The 21866-nt window shown below is 42.8% G+C and overlaps 1 protein-coding gene across 1 annotated transcript in view; it reads right to left on the bottom strand.

The window, feature by feature from the left end:
- The window catches only part of polrmt (polymerase (RNA) mitochondrial (DNA directed)), a gene marked incomplete at its 3' end in the record, with an annotated part of 87959 nt that extends 74902 nt beyond the window's left edge, over nucleotides 1–13057 (bottom strand). The window contains exons 1-4 of the mRNA XM_080730285.1: nucleotides 12885–13057; nucleotides 6150–6248; nucleotides 5034–5881; nucleotides 3691–3824 (exon numbers count right to left, since the gene is read on the bottom strand). Of these exons, the coding sequence (XP_080586411.1) occupies nucleotides 3691–3824; nucleotides 5034–5881; nucleotides 6150–6248; nucleotides 12885–13029 (1226 nt within the window). The 5' untranslated portion in view covers nucleotides 13030–13057. The remainder of the gene's footprint in view (nucleotides 1–3690; nucleotides 3825–5033; nucleotides 5882–6149; nucleotides 6249–12884) is intronic.
- Nucleotides 13058–21866: the final 8809 nt, after the last annotated feature.

The raw sequence follows: 21866 nt of genomic DNA, 5'->3' as shown, positions 1-21866 counted from the left end.
AGTAAATAGCACTATTAGAAAAAGTTATATTTACTCAATAAAATCACTGAATATCATGTATGTGATTGTTTGAGTAGGTCACACCAAACAAAATGAGTAAAAATCCAACTGTTCTTTTTGAGTTAGATTTGAGTTAGTACATATATTATTTGAGTTAATTTGATGAGAATAAATTAGTATTTGACCAACTGATTTTATTCATGAATTATACTCAATTTGTTTTGGTAATTTTCCTTCATAATATTTGAGTATGGAGTACTTATATGGATCAATTTAAAAAGACCCTTAATTATTATTCATTCCAACTTAATAATCTTTCATCTCTCACAACAACTTAAACAATTGAGTAGATATGACTAAGATTCAAAATTGTACACAAGGGTTCATGGGAAAGTTCTACTGGAACATTCTGTCAACAAACAGCAGCAGCACACATCTTCTTCAACAAGAAACCTGGAGAATGTTTGCAAATATTGGTAAGTAGATTTACTGTATCTTTGTGCATATAGGCTACACAAATGTATTGGGTATAACTTATGTTCTTTACAAAGGTTTGCAGCTAGTTAAGGTTACAGTGAGAGGAATGTGCAAGCCCTCTAGTCATTGTGACTTTTTGCATTTATTACAAGCTATGCACAGCTGCATACAATGGTGTGTACAATGAAGATAAAATGCACAGGTATAGGCCTACATTATTATCTACATGTCTTCTTTTTAACTCTCTTCCCCTCATCTCTGTCTTCCAGGTTAGTGCAAAGTTCAGGATGATCACCACACTGAATCTTGAGCCAAAATGTATGGCAATGTTGGACTTCTATACCCCCAAACTACTGTCCATGTTCCAGTCCAAGAAGGGCAGTTTGGGCACAAATGAGTATTGTACTTCAGGTATGAAACTTTCATTTACTCTAACTGCTTTAATTATATTTCACCTGGCTAATGACAATACTTACTATATTAATTTATGCTAAACTCATCTTTATCCCCTGCAACTCTCTCTCTACTGATTATTCATTTCTAATCGTGGAAACAATTGTATTGCCAAAGTTTATGTTAGTTATGAAAGTGCAGTCATACTTTTTCTTTATTGTTCAAATAATTATTTTTCTATTCTGCAGAGAGGAATCCCCAATCAACGAACACGAGAGGTCATCATCCGATGTCTCATCGACCATCTGGAAGAAGATAGTGTCAAGATCAAGGACTTTCAAGTTAGTAAAATAAATGTTTTGACGTTTTAATGTCATCGTGGATGAGACCATCACATGCAAAGGAACAGCATAGTGATGTCCAGAGAATGAGGTTGTGACATTGGCTGAATGGCTGTTGCATCCGTTGCATGTCTGGTCCAACTGATTCAAGATTATGCCCAGGGCTGCATGTGTGGAGACAGCTAGGATTGCTCAATGTGTGTCTGTGTGTCTTGTAACATTTAGCCTGAAAGTGAGCTCTAAACAATTATCTTCACAATGTGTGCAGGAAGGAAGCTGCTGGTGCACCTGTCAGAGTAGAAGAGAAGTTGACAGAGGAGGTGATGATGAAGATGAAGATCTACCTGCTGCAGAACCAAGAGGACTCAATGAATGAACCTACTGATGTAGGTATTGTGATTAAGGGCATCACTGCCCTCAACAATCTTGGGGGTCTGCTGCTATCTGTTGGGACTGTTCTATGCCTTTAATCTGAGATACCCCAAGAACCTCAGATATGGTCTTGAGATGTTCCAAAAAGTACTAGTTGAGTTGGATCCTGGACACCTTTCAGCCAAAGTTCAGAGACTGAAGAAATGTCTGCTTGCCGACTACTGTTCAGCAAGATGCTCTCAGAAAGTGGGTATAACCTACTGAAAGTGGATTTATTGTCAAAACAGCATTTTTGCAATGGTATTTGTTGCTGATAGTAATTAGTTAATGTAAAGTGTTTGTTTCTGGTGCATTCGAGTCATAATGCAAACAGGTCAGTTTAGCATATAGACATTACACGTGTGCATAGTCAATATGTTTAAATGTTGAGCTACTGTAAATGCTTATTTATTATTTCATATTCCAAGTTGTGATTTTCTTTCATGCCAAATGGCCTCTGACTGTCTTTAATGTATTTTGTGGTTATGACTTACTGTTCATTTGATGGGCTCATTGTTCTTATGGTGCATAATGTTTGACAGACTGCTTACTTACAGTATGCACAGTTCAATTAGAGGTACTTATATACAGTATTGTGAACACACACTGCTCTTTAGTAAACAGAATTTTAAAAGTGTCAGGGATACCCCTTTCCTGATCATTATCTTTAAACATATTGTTTTTGCAGGCATTGTTGCATGTCATTTACATACTAAAGTATGTTGAATGTTCATACTTGATGTGGTGTTACACTGGTCAAAATTAGTTGATTAAAAACATAATTATCTGCATAATTATTTCATGTGTATTCATTTGACATCATGTACTCCTGGAGTAAAAGGTAAAGTAAATGAAAGGGGTAAATGGTACTATATGAATTAAATCAATAAAAGTAAATGAATAAAGTAAATGTGACATATTTGTTTTGTTAAATCATACTCTAATATTCAATTAGATCTACTTAATATTTCAATGTATTTACTTGTAGTCTTTTGTGGCATTGACTGAATAATTTAATTATATCTACTCAATTTCTTTAGGTCATTGTACTCAATTTTAGTTGTTAATAAGTACGTAAAAGTTTTGGTTACTTTTACTCAAATTAATTGAGTATCATCTACCTGATTTCATAACAGTAATATTTACTCAATATTTTTGAGTGTAAAAATGTTTCACCAATAAAATTGAGTAGAGCCTAGTTTTTGTTTTTAGAGTGTACTGGGCACTGCAGGCCATTAAGTAAAATCGTATAGTAAGCATTAAATCATAAATGGGTTAAAAGGTGTTAGTTTTAGCCATTAGTGCCACCTACTGGTACTGATCAGTATCAACTTGCAGAACATGTCACCAAAACATAGGCAAAAGTTGTGTTTCTGTGAACAATGAACATGTAATTAGACCAGTCCAGAGGTTCCCAAACATTATAGCTCGAGACCAAAAATAGAAATTTGATGCCTCCCTTTGACCTAAACTAGTGAAGATTTGGATGCACTGCGGTGTGAGCTTGTAGATTTGCCTTCTTAATAATGTTCTTCTTTTATATTATTATGTATGGAAATTCTTAGATATATAATATAAAAAAAATATATATATAAGTAGGAAATGCCAAAACTGGATATTTAATTCCAGTGAGACCCATAAAAATGGGTCCCAAACGTTTTAGTCACGCTTGTGACCCAAAAGAGAAATTAGACGTTTGCCCGGCACCCAAACTAGTGAAAACAGCAGATCTACAAGCTCACAACGCGGTGCAATGTGACACGTTGTGAGCTTGTGGATCTGCTATTTTCACTGATTAATTTATGGAATTTCTTAGATTTTTCTTTAATTTATTCATGAAAAACTAAAAAATCATTGAATTTGTTTTTTAATTCATGAAAATGTTTGCTTTTTTGGGAATGTCTTTAGAAAATGTTTTGAAATAATAATAAGTAAAAACTAAATGTAGGAAACCAAAAATTAAGGGACCCGCAAAAATGTGTCCGTGACACACAAATGGATCGCGACCCAGTGTTTGGGTCTAGACTCTAGACTAATACATCGTCACCAAATTCATTTATTAGCCTACCTGCTGATGGATTCTGAGGAGCAGCTGGGGTTGCGGCCCATGCACTCCAAAGCAGCAGCGTAGGATCCCGCGTCAGGCTTCAAACCAGCTTCTTCTACCATGATGAACACGCGGCCCACCTGATTTAATGTGCCCTGCAGAAAAGAAGAGTAGTTTTAATGGAAGTGCTTTTATTTCATCAAACATTAAGTACTGGAGTGGAGGCACGCTGCTAGCGCGGCAACTAACTGAATATTGCATCAAACTCACAATATAATAACCACATAACCATTAAAGCTGGAAAAAAGAAACAGTTGAGAAATCATGGCTAGAATTATAATCCAGATGATTTTTCTTAATACAGAAATCCACAATAATTCAATATCTAATGTCTTTGCTGATCATTATACCTATTCTATGCTATAACTGTTGTCAAATGGCAAGTAATGTAAAGAGTTTCTGTGAATCTGATGGATGGATTGATGGGTAGTACAATGTTCTGGTTATTAATATATATATTTTTTTTTTTAAAGATTTGTTTTTGGGCTTTTTATGCCTTTAATGATAGGACAGTAGACTGACAGGAAATGGGGAGAGAGATGGGGAATGACATGTGGCAAAGGTCGTCCGGATCGGGAATCGAACCGGCGACGCCAGCAGGCTTCATAGCCTCGTATGTGGTATGCGCCTTGACCACCAGGCCAGCGGGCGCCCCTGGTTATTAATATTAACCCTTGATGCACTTAAAGGCAAAGTGCATCAGCTGACCTAGTCAGATCTCAGATGTTTTAATTAATTGTAAGTTGTTATTATTAGCTACATAATTGTGAAAGAGTCACAATTATTTTTTCTGTTTCTTTTTTTTTTGCACAGCCCTGCTACCCCTCTCTGCCAGTGGCCTCCTGTCTTGACTCTACTGTGCTGTGAATCTTTAAAACACATTTAACCCCATTTGTTCAAGCCAATTTCCTCCATTGAACAGGCCTGAATTCTGATTTTGTTTTTCTCAACTTTATATCTGACTTTATGTCAGCATCAATATGTATATGTCGGCAGTTATTCTTTCTCACAAATGTGAGATAGGAAATTTCAAGAATAAAAAAAACCTGAGACAATTCAGGCCTTTGATATGAGAACGATGTTTTCAACTATGATGTCATCATCTTTGGCCATCACAAACATTCTGAAGATATTCCCAAAAACTATTCATCACAACTTAATGAATGCTATTCTTGAGCCTTCTTTCTTTACCTGATCTTGAAAAGCTTGCTGGAATGGATAATCAGACGTTTTATTCCCTTGTGCGATTGAATATACATTTGTGTTAATAAGAAAAAAACGTGTTAATCACAAGCAAATATTACCTTTTTGGCCCAAATCCTCATCAAGATATTATAGACCTCTGTGTTGAGATGTTTGCGGCGTCTCGGGCTTCTGTGCAGGCCCTGCAGAAAGTTATGTGCCTGCTCAACCTGTCCATTGAACACACAGGTCTCCAGATAGGACAGGTAGCTCTGCTGATAGTACCTGTGACCATTTTGTTGACTGTCCGCCAAGGGGTCCACCACTGTGTTGGTTGAGGATGTCAGATGGCTAAGCTGTGCCCTGATCTTCCTCACCAGCTCCTCTACCTCGGCCAGCTCCTTGGGGTCAGTGAGAGACTGGCTCTGGCCCTGTCCACTAGAGTCCTTCTCCTTCCCTTTACGTTTAGAGGCCTTAGGAGTTGGAGAAGCTGTTAGTGATTGTGGGGAAGCAGCAGAGGCCTTATGAGGTGAAGCTGATGCTGGAGAAGCAGAGGATACAGTCTTTGCAGAGGTGGATTTGGTTTTGAGCGATTTACCAGGGGGCTTCAGGCTACCTTTACTATGTTGAGATGTTGACGGTGGTTTGTCCTCAACGTTCTTAGGAAGTTTTGGCTTTCTCATTGTCTCCTCATGTTTCAGTCTTTCCGTCCAGCGGCTCTTTGTCTCCTCAGGTTTCAGTTTTTCCGTCCAGCGGCTGTGCTGCGAGTCAGACGTTTTCGATTCAGCTGATCTTTGAGGATCAGACTGTCCTGATTTAGGGATTGCTCCTTTTCCCTTAGGGACTCTTTTAGGGCCTTTTCCAGGGTTAAGCCCTTGTGCAGACGAAGGCGTTTTGAGAAACTGCACAGTTTCATGTTGGACATCTAGAACTCCATCAGATTGGAGTTGCTGGATCCTTGCCTCAAGCACTGAGAGAAATGAACAGAAATAGCATCTACGGTGAGCAAAACAAAGAATTTACAGATGAGTATAAACAATAATACACTGAAGAATAGCACATAGCAGTATATTATGATGATAAGAACAAACGTTTTGGCTGTTGAATCATATTAGACTCATTGCCAAGATACTTTTGGGATCAAGGAAAAGATAAACATATTTTGTTAAACAAGGCAATGTACACTAACATAATATTAAACCCTTACTTTGACAAACCTGTGGAATTGGATAACATACCATCTAAAAGCTGAGACTGTTCAAATACGCGTTTCTTCCCTTCCACGGTCTTTGGTAATAATGGTGAAAAATGTCTTCGCTGTAAACACCAGGGAGTATCTGAAACAAAAGTTGTTAAAGTTTAGTTGCGCCCAATCTGGGAACCCATCGTCAAAGAAAAAGGAAAAAACGGTTTTGTTCCTTTTCATTGAGAATTGCACAGGCACAGACCTGTTCTTGAGATTAAGTTGCGCCTGACTAAGCTGACTTAAGTGCTGGGCACACCAAGCATAACTAACTACAGTATACTATAACTACGATGTTCATGCCAGAACATGCTCTCAGCCCCCCAGGCTCAAATACACGCACACTGGACAGAACCTTTCTCCACACTGCTGTCCGGGTGTGGAACAGCCTACCAGAGCATGTGGTCGACTCCATCACAGACAATGGCCTTCGAGCCTTTAAACGCAGAGTTCATAGACATCTCCTGACCACCCCTCACACTCACTGACTATTGAGCTGTAGTGAACCGTATGATTGGCCAATGGATGGTGTATACATTATCTTATATGGCTATTGTTCACAATTGCATCTTAAAAAAAAAAAGAAAAGAAAAACGTCAATCACCACTTGGTGGTGTGGATGATTGTTATAACATAGTTCTAGTTATTAGTACTTGTGTGGATGGCCCATACAAGCAAATCACAGCTACCTGCCAGTAAAATTAAATTGTTTATTTTTTCCAAAATGTGAAAGAATGAATTTGGACAATGGTCTGGGATAATGTAATGTATTCGAAGTTCACACAACATTAACACATTGACCGCCATTTTAACATACCTCCGTACTCCCACCTGCCATTCGTCTCCATAGACTTCCATGTAATTGGGTGTGCACGGATCATGCACACCCATGCCTAGATAATGCACCACGTGTGTTCACATTGCTCACAGCTTTCAAACAAAAAAATCCGAATGGAAATCCGTTCAGGCATTCATGAGATAATAGCCACTATGTTTAACAAAGATGGCTGCCAAAATGGCTGCCATGCTTGAAAGATGGGGTTGCTATGGGGGTTAAACATGCAATTTCGCGATTGCTATCATGCCTACTCCATTTTTGGGGGTCAAAAAAATTTTTTGAAAAAAAATTTTTTTGAAAAAAAAAAAAATTTTTTTTTTTTTTTTTTTTTTAATTCTCGGGACTATCGGGCCTGGCGGGGAAAGACATTGGAATAATCTCGGGACTATCGGGCCTGGCAGGGAATGAGTTAAACAATTACTGATTTTCTACACAAGCCTTGAATTCATGGCGTTTTTTGAGGAGTAGGAGACTCAAGAGACTCTTACTGAGTCTCCCCTTTCAACCTGACGATTTGAGCTTAAGGTGGCTGGGAGGTGAGCATGGCGCCGAAGGAAGGCAGCCGTGGGTGCAAGCTCTCTCACACCAGCAGTTTGAAGCCGATTATAGTGTTTTTCGGGGTTATTATTTTTATGTACCGCGCGAGCTCCACACGAGCATACAGTAAAGAACAACTGATTAACGTCAGAAGCGCGATCGCTCACCGATTATCGGTGTTATTTGAGGAAAACCCTCACAACCCGCCGCTGAGTAGCGTTGTGGGAGAGACGCCGTTCCTCACTCCGACCGAGGGAATCGACTGGAGCCGACGGAGGAGGAGGGTCCGGCGGGGAAGACGAGCAGGAGTCCTCGTTAGAACAAGACGGCGCGGAAGCCGTGTCGCCCTACCAACGATCCTCCTGGCCAATGCCCAGTCACTGGACAATAAGTTCACCGAGCTCCGCGGGCGCATTAAGTTTCAGCAGGAAACGAGGAACACTAGTGCCCTCATCTTCACTGAAACGTGGCTGGGAAATAAACACACTGACAGCTACATCGCTCTACAGGGCTTCTCTGTCCACCGCACTGACCGCAATACAGCTGACCCGAAAGTGAAACAGAGCGGGGGCGGAGTTTGTATTTACATCAACAACGCATGGTGTGTAGATACACACACAGTGACGTCATACTGCTCTGCGGACCTGGAATGTCTTCTCGTCAGATGCCGCCCCTTCTGGCTCCCCAGGGAGTTCAGTGCTGTAATTCTATGTGCTGTTTATATACATCCTGCAGCTAACACTGATATAGCCTTAAAGGAATTATCAGGTTTTATAAGATCCCAGGAGACTGCACATCCAAATGCTGCCCTTGTAGTGGCAGGAGACTTTAACAAGGCCAACTTGAAAAAGGTTCTCCCACACTACTATCAGCACATTAAAGTGGCCACAAGAGGAGAAAGGACCCTGGACCACTGTTACAGCACTGTCAAGAATGGCTATAAGGCCCTGCTCCGACCACCATTGGAAAGTGAGACTGGGAAGTCAGACCACATGGCCATCCATCTGCTGCCCGCCTACAGGCACAGGCTGAAACAAACACCTGTCACAGTGCGGGAAGTCAGTGTCTGGACAGAGCAGTCCCTCACTGAACTCCAGGTCCGGCTCCACCACACGGACTGGGGGCTGCACAGGCGGGCCTCTGAGGACAATGTCAGTGACTACACAGATGCAGTCAACAGCCACATCTTAGACTGCATCAATGACACTGTCCAGAGGAAGCTCATCCGAGTGTACCCCAACCAGCTCCCCTGGCTGAACAGCGAGGTCCAGGTGGCACTTCAGGCCCGTAACGCAGCCTTTCAGGCTGGAGACATCGGAACCACCCGGGCTGACCTCCAGAGGACCATCCGAAAGGCAAAGAAGGAGTATGGGGCAAAACTGGAGGACCAATTTAACAGCGGTGACGTAAGAAGCACGTGGCAAGGTCTACAGAACATCATAAACTACAAGGGTGGAACCAAGCACATCGAGAATCCCCCTGCCTCCCTTCCCAACGAGCTGAACACTTTTTTCACCCGGTTCGAGCTGGAGGCCACAGACACTGCACAACCTGCACCGTCCCCGTCCCAAGTCACCTGCCCGCTGACCATCTCTGTCCATGACGTGCGGAGGGCATTTAAAGGGCTGAATATCCGCAAGGCTTCGGGCCCGGACAACATACCAGGCCGTGTCCTCAAGTCTTGTGCGGACCAGCTAGCGGACGTGTACACGGACATCTTTAACCTCTCCCTTTCCCAGGGAGTGGTCACTGGTCCCTGACAGCTTTAAGATGTCCACCATTGTCCCGGTCCCAAAGCAGTCTAAGACGGCAGTGCTGAATGACTGGAGACCAGTCGCACTAACCTCCATCGCATGTAAATGTTTTGAGAGGCTGGTGAGAGACCACATCTGTGCGAGGCTGCCCCCTACTCTGGACCCCTGGCAATTTGCATATCGTCAGAACAGATCGACGGACGATGCAATTGCACTGGCTCTCCACTCCGTTCTAAAACATCTGGACGTGAAGAACAAGGGCAGCAGGTGTGCTAGAATGTTGTTTGTGGACTACTCTTCAGCCTTCAACACCATCGTTCCTGCCAGGCTTGATGCAAAGCTCAAAGTCTTGGGCGTGCATCCGGCACTGTGCACCTGGATACGGGACTTCTTGACCAACCGCCGCCAAGTGGTGAGAATGGGTGAAATGACATCTGACCCCCTGACCCTGAACACTGGAGCCCCCCAGGGCTGTGTGCTGAGCCCCCTCCTCTATTCTCTGTACACACACGACTGCGAGGCCAAGCTCAGCTCCAACATCATCATCAAGTATGCGGATGACACGACAGTCATAGGCATGATTGTCGACGATGATGACACTGCCTACAGGGAGGAGATCAGACAACTGGCACTGCGATGCCAGGAGGACAATCTCACCCTCAACGCAAATAAGACCAAGGAGCTGATCGTGGACTACAGGGTTCCAAGGAAAGAGCACGCCCCTATCTACATCGATGGAGTGGAGGTGGAAAGGGTGAGCGAATTTAAGTTCCTCGGGGTGAATATAACAGAGGACCTTAAATGGTCAACACATACCACATGCGTGGCGAAGAAGGCCCAACAACGCCTCCACTGCCTCCGGCAGCTGAAAAAGTTCAGTGTCAGCCCCAGTATCCTCAGGTCCTTTTACAACAGCACAGTGGAGAGCATCCTGCTGTACTGCTGCACTGCCTGGTATGGCAGTTGCACTGTACTGGACCGGGCTGCCCTGCAGAGGGTGGTGAAAACAGCCGAGCGCATTATAGGAGGCCAACTTCCATCCCTGCAAGGGCTGTTTGAGAAACGCTGTGCAGCCAAAGCAAAAGGGATTTTAAAAGACATTAACCACCCCAGCCATAACATATTTAATGCCTGCAGAAACCCTCGTCCCGGAAAACAATACACAAGCATCCCAAGCACCACCAACAGGATGCTCAACAGTTTTTTCCCGACAGTAGTGAGACTGCTAAATAAGAAGTAGTGAAGGACTGGTTTTACTCTTGGGCACACTGGACTTGATTATTGTATATTTTAGGTTTATATCTTTTATATTTCTATGATTTTAAATTAACACTCCTCGAGAATTTGCACTTTATCACTTTTAACTGCTGCTGTTGTTTTAAGCTGCACTGCAATATTTTTCACCCACTGTTTTACGTGTAATTCATGTGATGTGACAATAAAGTTCTATTCTATTCTACTGACCGATGACCCCATATTGACACAGGAAATCTCCATTATTCGAGGCTTCATGGGGAGTGTAATTGATTAACTACTCATGGGTGAACTACTCATATTTCTACGGGCATAAACAAAAGGTTGACGGGTAAATGTAGGTCTGGTAATGATGTAGCCTACCGTACATGTTCAAATCATGTGTGCTGTACAATACTTCAGACCATTTGCAAAATTATTTATTTTTTGACATTTGGAGGGGGGGGGGGGATATACAACTTAACATTGAGGTGCCCACTGCCACAATGTATGGTGCCCATTCTTCCTGCATAATTATATCTGTGTGCCTTTCAAAGGTTGACCCTACAGTATAATGCAGTAGGCCACACATTTTCACCCATTGGCATTGGATTAACAAGCAGTGCATGGCCTGCCGTGACGGCAGTCCAGGGGTACCGCGAGATAATTTGATATTTGGAATTTATTTGGTAAGTTACAAGTACAAAGTTATTTTCAGTCAGTCTAACCAAAACGGCTATTATCTCAACATATTCTCGGGGAGAATAATGGCAAAAATCGGAAGTGGGGGTCCTTCCTTGACATGAAAAGGTTTGAAAATACCCACTATAACAAGACATCAGAGACACATACTTCCTAGCTCCTTTCGGAACCCCTCACTCCACTGCTACGCAGCTCCGAGATGGGGTTCCTACTGGTCGGCTGCCGAAATCCTGTTGTTGGATCCACGATCCGCCGTTAGCGATCACTTCTTACCTTTGTTGAACACTCTATCCAAAAAGTAACCGGCCTATGTGAAAGTATAATCGTTTTACTTTTTAAGCGTGGAACAACCTCGATGCACTGGGGTGAAATGAAGACTTTATATCGCTCGAAAGACCAGCCGGCTCTGTGTTTACCCGTGTTTTCCCCCGTTGTAGTCTCGCGTGGCCAGACTGTTGCCTACGCGATTTGGTCAAATGCTCACAGCCACGCGAGACTACAACGGGGGAAAACACGGGTAAACACAGAGCCGGCTGGTCTTTCGAGCGATATAAAGTCTTCATTTCACCCCAGGGCATCGAGGTTGTTCCACGCTTAAAAAGTAAAACGATTATACTTTCACATAGGCCGGTTACTTTTTGGATAGAGTGTTCAACAAAGGTAAGAAGTGATCGCTAACGGCGGATCGTGGATCCAACAACAGGATTTCGGCAGCCGACCAGTAGGAACCCCATCTCGGAGCTGCGTAGCAGTGGAGTGAGGGGTTCCGAAAGGAGCTACATACTTCCCACAGATTACGCACTCCCAAAGTGAGTGTGAAAACATGGACAACAATGTGCGAACACAACAGCAAGATTTGTGAGCTGTTGCGATAAAAGAAGGCTAGAGAATGGAACACAACCAACCTAAGGTCTACAAACCATTGAATGGCATCCACACCTATAGCCGCAAACTGCAACACTAGATTTTAGGGTTGCAATACCTCCCATAGGCAGCCAAAGCATCAAAACAGTTGTTTGCTATCTGATTGTATTGTATTAAACAACGTCAAACACTGTCTACAGTGGATTTTTATGACACACTTTGCAGATAGAAAGAGGATACTCCAAGCTTTCCATACAGCTCCAATATTGGTGAGTTTGACGACGTTTAATACAATCAGATAGCAAAAAAACTGTTTTGATGCATTGGCTGCCTATGGGAGGTATTGCAACCTTAAAAATAATCTAGTGTTGCAATTTGCGGCTAATCCACAGATACTGCACACGTATACAGTATAAACAGAGCTGCTACCATTAAACGCAGTTTAATTTTGAGTTTCCTTTCTTTTATTTGTACACTAACACAATTGAAATCGTATTGAGAAAAAAAGAAATGCTACAAAAAGCTCCATAGGCCTACCCTGTTTATACTGTATAATATATATACTGTACCCCCTCCAACTTTATATGTTCCCGATTTTCAACTGTTTTTGTTATATTTTGACACTTGCTTTTGGCAATGTAAACGTATGTTTTCACATGCCAACAAAGCTCCTTTGAATTGAATTAAAACCCACTGTTCCATAACTTCCATTGTCAAGAGCAAACTGTCACAGGCTAGGTTTGTTGTGGTTAGTTCCAACTGACTGACACAGCATGGCTAACACATAGACGTTGTTATTTACCTGATATGCGCCGTATAGCGTTGCTGCGGGTCGTCAGACAGTGCTGACAGTGGTCCACTTGGGGTCCACGAAGGGCCCATGATCTTTCGAACAAACTGCAGCGATTCAAAGTCTTTGAAAAGGCACAGATTCTGAGGAGTGACATGTTGACATAATAACCGCGTTACTTCTGATCATCACACTGGGCTGCCATCTTGGAAAAGACCACGCTAATGGAACAGGATAGAAATGATCTCTGTAGTGTATCAGACGTGGTTACAGGATCACAGAATGATGGATTGTATCCATTGCCGCCTATCACAAGTGCACGCATCACAAGTGGTTCTCAATCTCAACCTTTTCAGGCTGTGACCCCCAAAATAATCATGTTTTAACTGGGACCCCCCCCCCCCACACACACACACACACACACACTCTGACACGCACTCAGAGTTGGGTAATTACATTTTGTATAACACGGTTCTATTGTGAAAATAGCAGATCTACATGTACATGTGAGGCGTTGTGAGCACGTAGATCTGCTATTTTCACAATTTCTGTCCCTATAATATCTGACAATTTGGCCAATATTTAATTTGTCATTTTAGAGGTATTAAAAAGTCACTTTAGACTTGGATGTGACGTTGACACATGGTTGAGAACCACATGGCCTTGTCTTGCGCAGTAAATTCTTAATTTAGGCTATATTTGGACTCCAACTCCGACTGCGTGCGCGTGTGTCACCCTTTCAAAGCCAATCTGGGGACCCATTCGATTGTTTTGTCTGTTAGCAGAATCTGTCTTGAGAGATTAATTCAAAGCAAAATGCTGACTCATTTGGAACAATATTTTAATTGGCCTGCAGGTGGCAGTCTCACCACAGGCAACATGACATCTACAAAAGTCAAGTTAGAGGTCAAACGTAGGATGTCAGCAAAGTAGCCTGCTGTTGAAACAAAAATTATAATAAGACATTATTAGCAAAGAAATTAATTGTGAGTTCACATCTTTGCAATTGAGATTTCAAGCTTTGTTGGTGACGAGAAAATAAATAGTATTGGCTAAAACTAAATGGTCTAAATACCTGAAACTTTTTCAAAACTCAGTTTTAGTTCATATCCATATAATTACAACCATTGAAATGTCATTACGTTCATGTTTATAATAATAATTATAAGCTGGTGGTGCTTCAGGTGTTTCCTCACCACTTAAAGGAGTAGTTCATCCCCAAAATGACTTTTTTCTATTGATTACTCACCCCATGGAGTTCAATAATATTTTTTGTTTTTTTTGTCACGTTCCTAAGACAACAATTTGATTACAATAAATGTACCCCATTGATTCCGGATGGGGACCCAAATGCATTCGGGTCCCCATCCGGAATCAATGGGGGTACATTTTCTAGAATCCAATTTTTGTCTTAAATACAAACAGATATTATTGAACTCAAGTATCCATTGCGTGAGTAATCAATAGGAAAAAAAAGTCATTTTGGGGGTGAACTACTCCTTTAAACTCTATAACGGGGTGCCCACGCTTTTTTGACTTGAGAGCTATAAAATGACCAGCTCAACATGATCTACCGGACTGACTACCCATCCGAAATGTTTTACCTGAGAGCCTGTGCGGGCTTTGGAATACTGTATGTATAGCCTACTGGCGTTACATATATAAGATAAACGACACACTTAAATAGTAGGGAAAATGTTTGGAAATACTGGGGGGGAAGTCTTCATCCCATCCCATTCTGTATGTGCAGTAAGTGTTAGGTTTTAGAATTCTTTGTAATGTAGGCAAACGCCCAATGCAAGTATTGCATTGGGCGTTTGCCTACTTTAGAAGCCATGAAGGGAGCTGACAGACCCTTCTTGATGTCAACCAATTAAGTCACCTTAATTCAAGTGACACATTTGAAAACTTGAAATGGTACATTCTGCATAATGAGTTCCTTTTCTTTTGGTAGGCCTACTTTAAGTACATTTTGAATTCCTCGCTTGTAACTGATTTCTATATTACAGTGTTGATACTTTTACTTAAAGGTCTGCTGACACACCCCGAAATTATAATAGTATGATACAGTTGGTCACATGGTCTCTCTGAAAACGGTCTGAAATAGTCTGAAACTCATGTCATAGTGTAATCTGCCCCTCGCCCCCCAACAACAGCTGACCAGTACAGTAAGTAAGTAATAGTCTAAGTACAGTCAATTAATTTGATTGGCTTATAATTGCGCATTCCCACAATGACATCATAAAAATATTAACTCATATTTTAAGATTACTTTTTAAAGTGTCAGTACCCCTTTAGGTGACAGTACCCCTTTCTTAAGTAAAATATGTGAGTACTTTTTCAACCACTGCAGCCCACCCGCACCACTTAAGATGGAAGTGATCATATGGATGGGCCGTGTGCACTTTCAGAGCATGTTTATTTTAATGATCAATCAATCAATTTAGTTCTGGTTTGGATCAATGGAAATAATATAGTAGCCTCACTTGTATAATTTCTTTCAAGGTTTTAAAGAAAAAAATACAATGACATCATGCTTGTGTATTAATCAGTGGCAGGAAATATAACCCACAGCAATGTAGAAATACTCAGCTTCAAGTAAAGGTCCAGAATTCAAAATTCTGCACTTTCCATACCACCCGTTTCGAATGTTATAATGCGATACAATGGCAGATTATCACTTATTATCAGCCCATTGTGCAGCCATGGCTACAGTACATTCAAAACAGGTGCACCTGCCCATACTCTCTCCAAAACCGAACTTTTTGTCGGAAAGGTCAACTACAAAATGACGTCACTCGCAAGTTCTGAAAAGCATTACCCTGAATTAGAGTTCTGAAAGCTGCACGTCGGAAAGTCGGAACTCTCCGACGAAAAAGTTCTGTTTCGGAGACAGTATATGGACAGGCCTTGCGGGCCCACCAGTGGTCCCCGGCTCACAGGTTGAGAATCCCCGGGCCTGAATACGACAGCCCTTGTTTTCTCTCAAAGTATCTTTCATTGCACATGTCCCGACAGTTCAAACAATTTAAATCACATCAACTGTGACTCAGCTTCCAAATTGGGAGGAAAGCAGAATTCATCTCAGTCACATCCTGTATACTCTCTGGCCCCCAGCAGTGTCAGGTTCCCCTTGTCATGGCATCCATAAAGCATTCTTAAACACTTTAGCAGCTCCTTTGTGTCTTAGCAGACTGGAGGTTAACACAAGCACTACTTAAAACACACACACACACACACACACACACACACACACACACACACACACACACACACACACACACACACACACACACACACACACACACACACACACGCGCACACACACACACACACACACACACACACAGACACGCGCGCGCACACGCGCACGCATACAGATGGGGGGTGGCTGGGGGGGCATGAAGGGAAATGAGGTCCAGGCAGTACATCTTTTCTCAATGGAGGCCGTGGCTGAGAGCACAGCAGTGGGTGTCTGCTGCTGAGCCGTAGGTGAGGATCAGGAGGTGTTTGTTGCCACGGTTCACGAGCGGGGCCCCTCGACAGGCCCGTTTGATGTGGCCGGGCCCCTGTCGGCGGCTGGCTCTTTGCAGCGGTGTGACAGTCATTGCCGGGTGAGTGACTGTCAATGCCTGGTCCAACAAAGGAGGAGAAGACAGGCATTCATGGGGCCTGATAATGGCCAGGCAGGGACAAGGCTGCCATTCTCACACACTTTGATCATGTGAACTCCTCTGCACACCTTTGTAGAAGCTCCCTATTTGTTTAACAGATGGAGAGAGAGAGAGAGGGCCTCACCTGCGTGGCCAGGGAAACTTGACGGAGATACTTCTGCGCAGAGATGCTTGCTTTGGGAAATGCGTTTGGCGTGCATGTCTGTGACTGTGTGACTGTGTGTGTTCGTGCGTGCGTGCGTGCGGGCGTGCGCACTTTTTTTTACACACTAATACTAATGACCTGTCCCCTGTGAGAAAAAGGGACAACTTCTGCTAAAGCTCCTCATGTCTACGAACAATGTAGTGCATTGGAGAAGTGTACCGTAGCTATAGGGGACCCTATAGCTTTTTAAATGTACAGTATTAACAAGAAATATAACAAATACAAATCATTGATCATCTCATTGAGGCTATTTGATACACTGTATCAAATAGCCTCAATGAGAGAAGCTGAGTGCCGCAGCCAGGGGTAACATTCCTGCCCAATGCCCATCACCATGAAGGCTTGGGTTCAAATCCTTCACGGTTCCTCCAGCTTGGCCGGGTGCTCCAATAATGAACACAATTGACCGTGTTTGCGGAGTGGGAAGTCGGTTGGGGGAATGCGATCTCTGTTTAGTACCAACAGGTTGTCCGGGGTGCCAGTTCAGTGTGGGGAGCAGAACTGGGAAAGATAGCGTGTTGCCTCTATATTGCGTTACACCCTCCCGGTGAAACTCCTCACTGTCAGGTGAAAAGAAGCGACTGGCTATGTCACATGTTTGGAGGAGACACGCTGTCCAAGAGCAACAGTAGAGGTCAGCGGTGACTATATGGGAGAATTGGAAATTGGCATAGCGGCTACATACGGAGAAAGGGAACAAATGGAAAGAAAGATAGTGGAATAATAAAATATGAAGGAAAAAATATATGTCAGTAATTGGTTATGACGTAAATTTATGTGAATAATAACCATGCATTAAACTGAAACAAGATGTATCAATGAAATAACCTCAGATGATTCTTCAAAGGCCTTGGACTGTAATCTGGTGCAGTGTGACTCATACGACTCCTATAAGGTTTCCCCGCACACGCTTAAAGATGGTTTCAATTAGTGAGCAATTTAAGAACATTTCTTAAGATTTGTCATGCTTCTATTTACAAGTGGTTTCTTAATGGAATAATTTGACTGGGTCGTGTAGCATTCTGCCTTTAATGATACCGGGTCAATCTCAACACCCCTACCAAGCTACTGTATTTGCAGATGTTAATGCAGTGTTTTTTCATGTTTTTATCAACTTTCTGGGTACGATAAAAGACGATAACACTATCTCCATTAACTAAGCTGGGTAATAAATCTGAATGAATTAATCTTGACTCTTTGATCTGAAATAGGACTAGATAATCCTCGCTCACTCTGCCCTCCCATTCCTATCGGTTCCTATCTTGTTATCATCTGTCCGTTACGCGATCATATCCGTTTCTCTTTTGTCCACGTTCAGATCAGCGATGTGTTACAGCCACTTTATCTCACCTGACAGATTGCTGTTTCCTTTCTTTCTTTTTTTCCTCAAAAAGCCAGTGCGGTGGTTCAGTCAGTAACTATACACACAGACCATAATGCTCCTTGGAGCCAAGGACCAGAGTTAGAATCCAACTCCTGTCTTGCTTGCGAGTCTCTCCTCTCTCTGCCCTTGGTTTCCTGTCTCTCTACACCAGGGACGTGCAGAGAATGTTAGAGAGGCAGGGGCTGAAATTTCTAAAAGGGCCTTTTGGTGAAAATATCGACAATAGCCGTCCTCCAAGCTCAGGGTGCTTGATACCACCCTGAACTAAGCATAATCAAGTCAGTACTGGAGATGTGGTGTAACAGCATGGATTTCTAAACAGAGAGGGCATTTCTTTCAACATAAGATGCTGCATTCAAGTTCAGGAGAGTTTGGACAAGGCAATTCTATTGAATGCTGCCTTCGGGTATGGCATTTAAAGAAAGGGGGCATTTGCATTTCTTTCACCATAGCAAAAACTGCCTTCATGGTCTGGAGAGGGCACTTTTTACAGACAGATAAAAGGGCAGGGGCTCAAGCCCCATTTGGTGTCTATGTGTGCACATGCCTGCTCTACACTCTCCTATCTAAGAAATAAAGCATTTAAAGCCTGGGGGGGGGGGGGGGGGAACAAAACAAAACAAAAAACCAGGAGAAATTGCCGGTTGCGGCTGCTGGATTTCTGCAGGGACGTTTCTGAGAGAATCATTACAGATCAGCATTGGTTCTCTCAGAACTACATGATACGTGCTGCCATCAGATAGCCGACCCACTTATCACAGCAGCGCCGCCGACAATAGACAATGGTCACGAAGCAGGATATGCAAATGGACATGAGTAGTGGTGGTGGTCTGGTGAGTTCCTCCACCAGCCCAGGATGTTTGCCCAGTCAACCACAGCGGGCAGCTCAAAGATATCAGGAACACCTGCATTGGGTTTAAACCAGCACAACAGGAAGTGTTGGACATGTTGAAAGGATAAATTGCATAATCGCTAAAAATTATAGTAATAATTTGCTGCCAGTGAATACCATGAATGAGATAATTTCCTGCAGCCATAGTGCAACTGAAGGTTACGGTGGTGCGGCGTATAATCTGGAAACGCTTAGAATTTTCAAAAAAATGCATTTTCTACCCATCTGATGTCAGGTAACACAGAGTACCAGAATGTCTGTGTAGTTAAAGCATATGGTCAAAGGGTGACAAAAACTGAAAGAGCTCTACAGAAGAATCAGGAAAAAGAAAGGGTAGGATAGAGAGGGACAAAGAAAGTGTGTGAGAGAATGAGAGAGAGAGGGAGAGAGAGAGAGAGAGAGAGAGAGAGAGAAAGAGAAACAGAGTTAGCAGGCAGGCAAAACAATTAATAATAGGGAGCTATTACGGAGGGATAGTCAGTGTGCTAAGAGGGAGGTCAGGTTTCAGACCCCTTTTGAAGACTTTGATGCTACAAAACAGGCCTCATTATAGAGATATTATCTCTATTCATACACTTACAGAGCCGCTTGGATCCCTGCTGGGAAAGATTAGGTTCCTTCGCTTGAGAACATCCTCCTCTCGGGTGCTTGGGCATCGGAGTGCTGTTCTCAGCTCCGGGCGACACACCCACCCACTCACCCAGCACAGCTTAGCAGGGCTATCAGCTCTGTTCACCTCAAACACAACGCAGCCAGGGCGAAACCAGAGCCATCCAGACCCAGGGTGGAGGAGGAGGACACAGGCCAGAGATACCATACTGGTTCCCAAACACTGGGTCGGTCGGGACCCATTTGTGCATGGGTCGCGGACCCATTTGTGTGGGTCCCTTAATTCTTTGTTTCCTACATTTATTTTTTCAAAACATTTTCAAAAAACATTACCAAAAAAGCTAAATATTTCATGAATTAAGACAAAAAAAAACCCTTCCAGTAATTTCATGAAGAAATCAAAGAAAAATCGAATAAATTCCATGAATTACTACACAAATATTTATGAAGTAATGAAAATAGCCGATCTACAAGCTTGCGAAGCGCTGTGAGCTTGTAGATCTGCTGTTTTCACTAGTTTGGGTACCGGGCAAACGTATAATTACTCTTTTGGGTCTCAAGCTAAAAGGTTTGGGAACCGCTGATCTAGAGACCAATGCAGGGTGGAGGACAGGACACAGGCCAGAGATAGACCAACCAGGGAGCGGACAAACATGTCCATGGCAGAAAGGCAAGGCATACAGGCAGGGGCGTCACAACAAGGGGTAGGAAAGTGGGACTGAGTTACCAGGGCCCAAGGTGGAGGGGCCCTAGTAACTTTAGCTATTTTGAAAAGTCGTGAAAATGTGTGTAAATCTTTGAATGTGTATTTTTTAAGCGGGCATTTTGTAACTCAAATTTTGCTTCCGGGGGGGGGGGGGTCCCTGGAACTAAATATTTTGAGATGGGTCCCTGCAACTAAATATTTTGAGATGGGGGTCTAGCTGTGGCCAAATTCATATCATTTTGGGGGTCCTTCACATGAAAAAGTTCGAGCATCACTGACATGGAAACATGGGTTTCTTGCACACTTTTTCACAATTTTTCAAAAATAGCAGATCTACAAGCTTGCAGCGCGGCACTCTGTTTCAATAGTTAACATTCATGGGGGGCCCGCAGTGAATCCTTGTACCCAGGGCCCAGAATTTGGTGTGACGGCCCTGCATACATTATGCTATGGGCTGGCTAATAGTTGGGCTGGCTGGGCTATCTATCGATGCAGTGATGCTCGTGAAACGTCACAATGAAATTCAAGCAAGTCATTCCTCAACCGGAGGAGGAGAGCTGTTTTACCGAAGGGCCTCCCCACCTGCTTCTGATCTTTGAATTTAGAAGTCAAGCTGTGGTTTGGGGGGCTTTGTTTTACATGATGGTTATCATCAGGCTGGCACACAAGTGTACAAGAGGCTCTGTGTATTTTTGGATGTGATGTTACAGTGTGTGTGTGTGTGTGTGTGCTGCCATGTTTCTTTGATTTTCATTCATAATCAGGTTCATAACTTTAAACAAATTCACAAATATGATAAACAATTATAAACAGAGCAAATATTGTAGACTATTTACCACTCCCCCAGCAAGTCTTCTTTACAACCTTAAATGTTGCATAATTTGGCAAGTCAATATCAAAGGCATAAGGCAGCGTAAAGATTAACAGGATATCGTTGTCGTTGTCGGGTGGAAACCGTGTATGTCCAAAACCTTAGATTTTTTGTCATTATTTGAAAAACGATTTAAAATAGTGAAAATAGCCGATCTACAAGCACACAACACCTCGCACTGTGAGGCGTTGTGTGCTTGCAGATTTGCTATTTTCACTAGTTTTGTGCGACAGTCTTGTATGATGAAGCAGGGCTTTACTTTACAAAGAAACATACACATTTGAAACTTGGGAGGTACAAGGTTTCTGGCCGACAGTGATGACGATATTATACTTGGAGAGACAAAGTATTGCATTATGCTTGCATCTAGAATAGCACTGACTCCACTGCCCAAACGTTTGCTTCTAAGATGCCACAAAGCAATCGGCTGCCACATCTGACATTGGGATGAAAGCCCAAACTTTGTTCTTGACCTCCGGGGCAGTACTGACTTAAGCAAGGACTTATACAGTACATAGCATGATTGTATGATTTTAATTATGGGCAATTACAGAAGAGGAAGGGCAACTGGAACTTCCTGGGGGGCTCTATCTATCGCCTTTTCGCTCATTCTTGCGTGCATGTGTGCGTGCACGGGCACACCACCAGTGGGT

Source organism: Nannobrachium achirus (genome assembly GCF_963921795.1).
Source record: "Nannobrachium achirus genome assembly, chromosome: 1".
Classification (NCBI taxonomy): Eukaryota; Metazoa; Chordata; class Actinopteri; order Myctophiformes; family Myctophidae; genus Nannobrachium; species Nannobrachium achirus.
The sequence above is the reverse complement of the archived record's forward strand: the minus strand, read 5'-3'. Positions and strand labels throughout refer to the sequence as shown.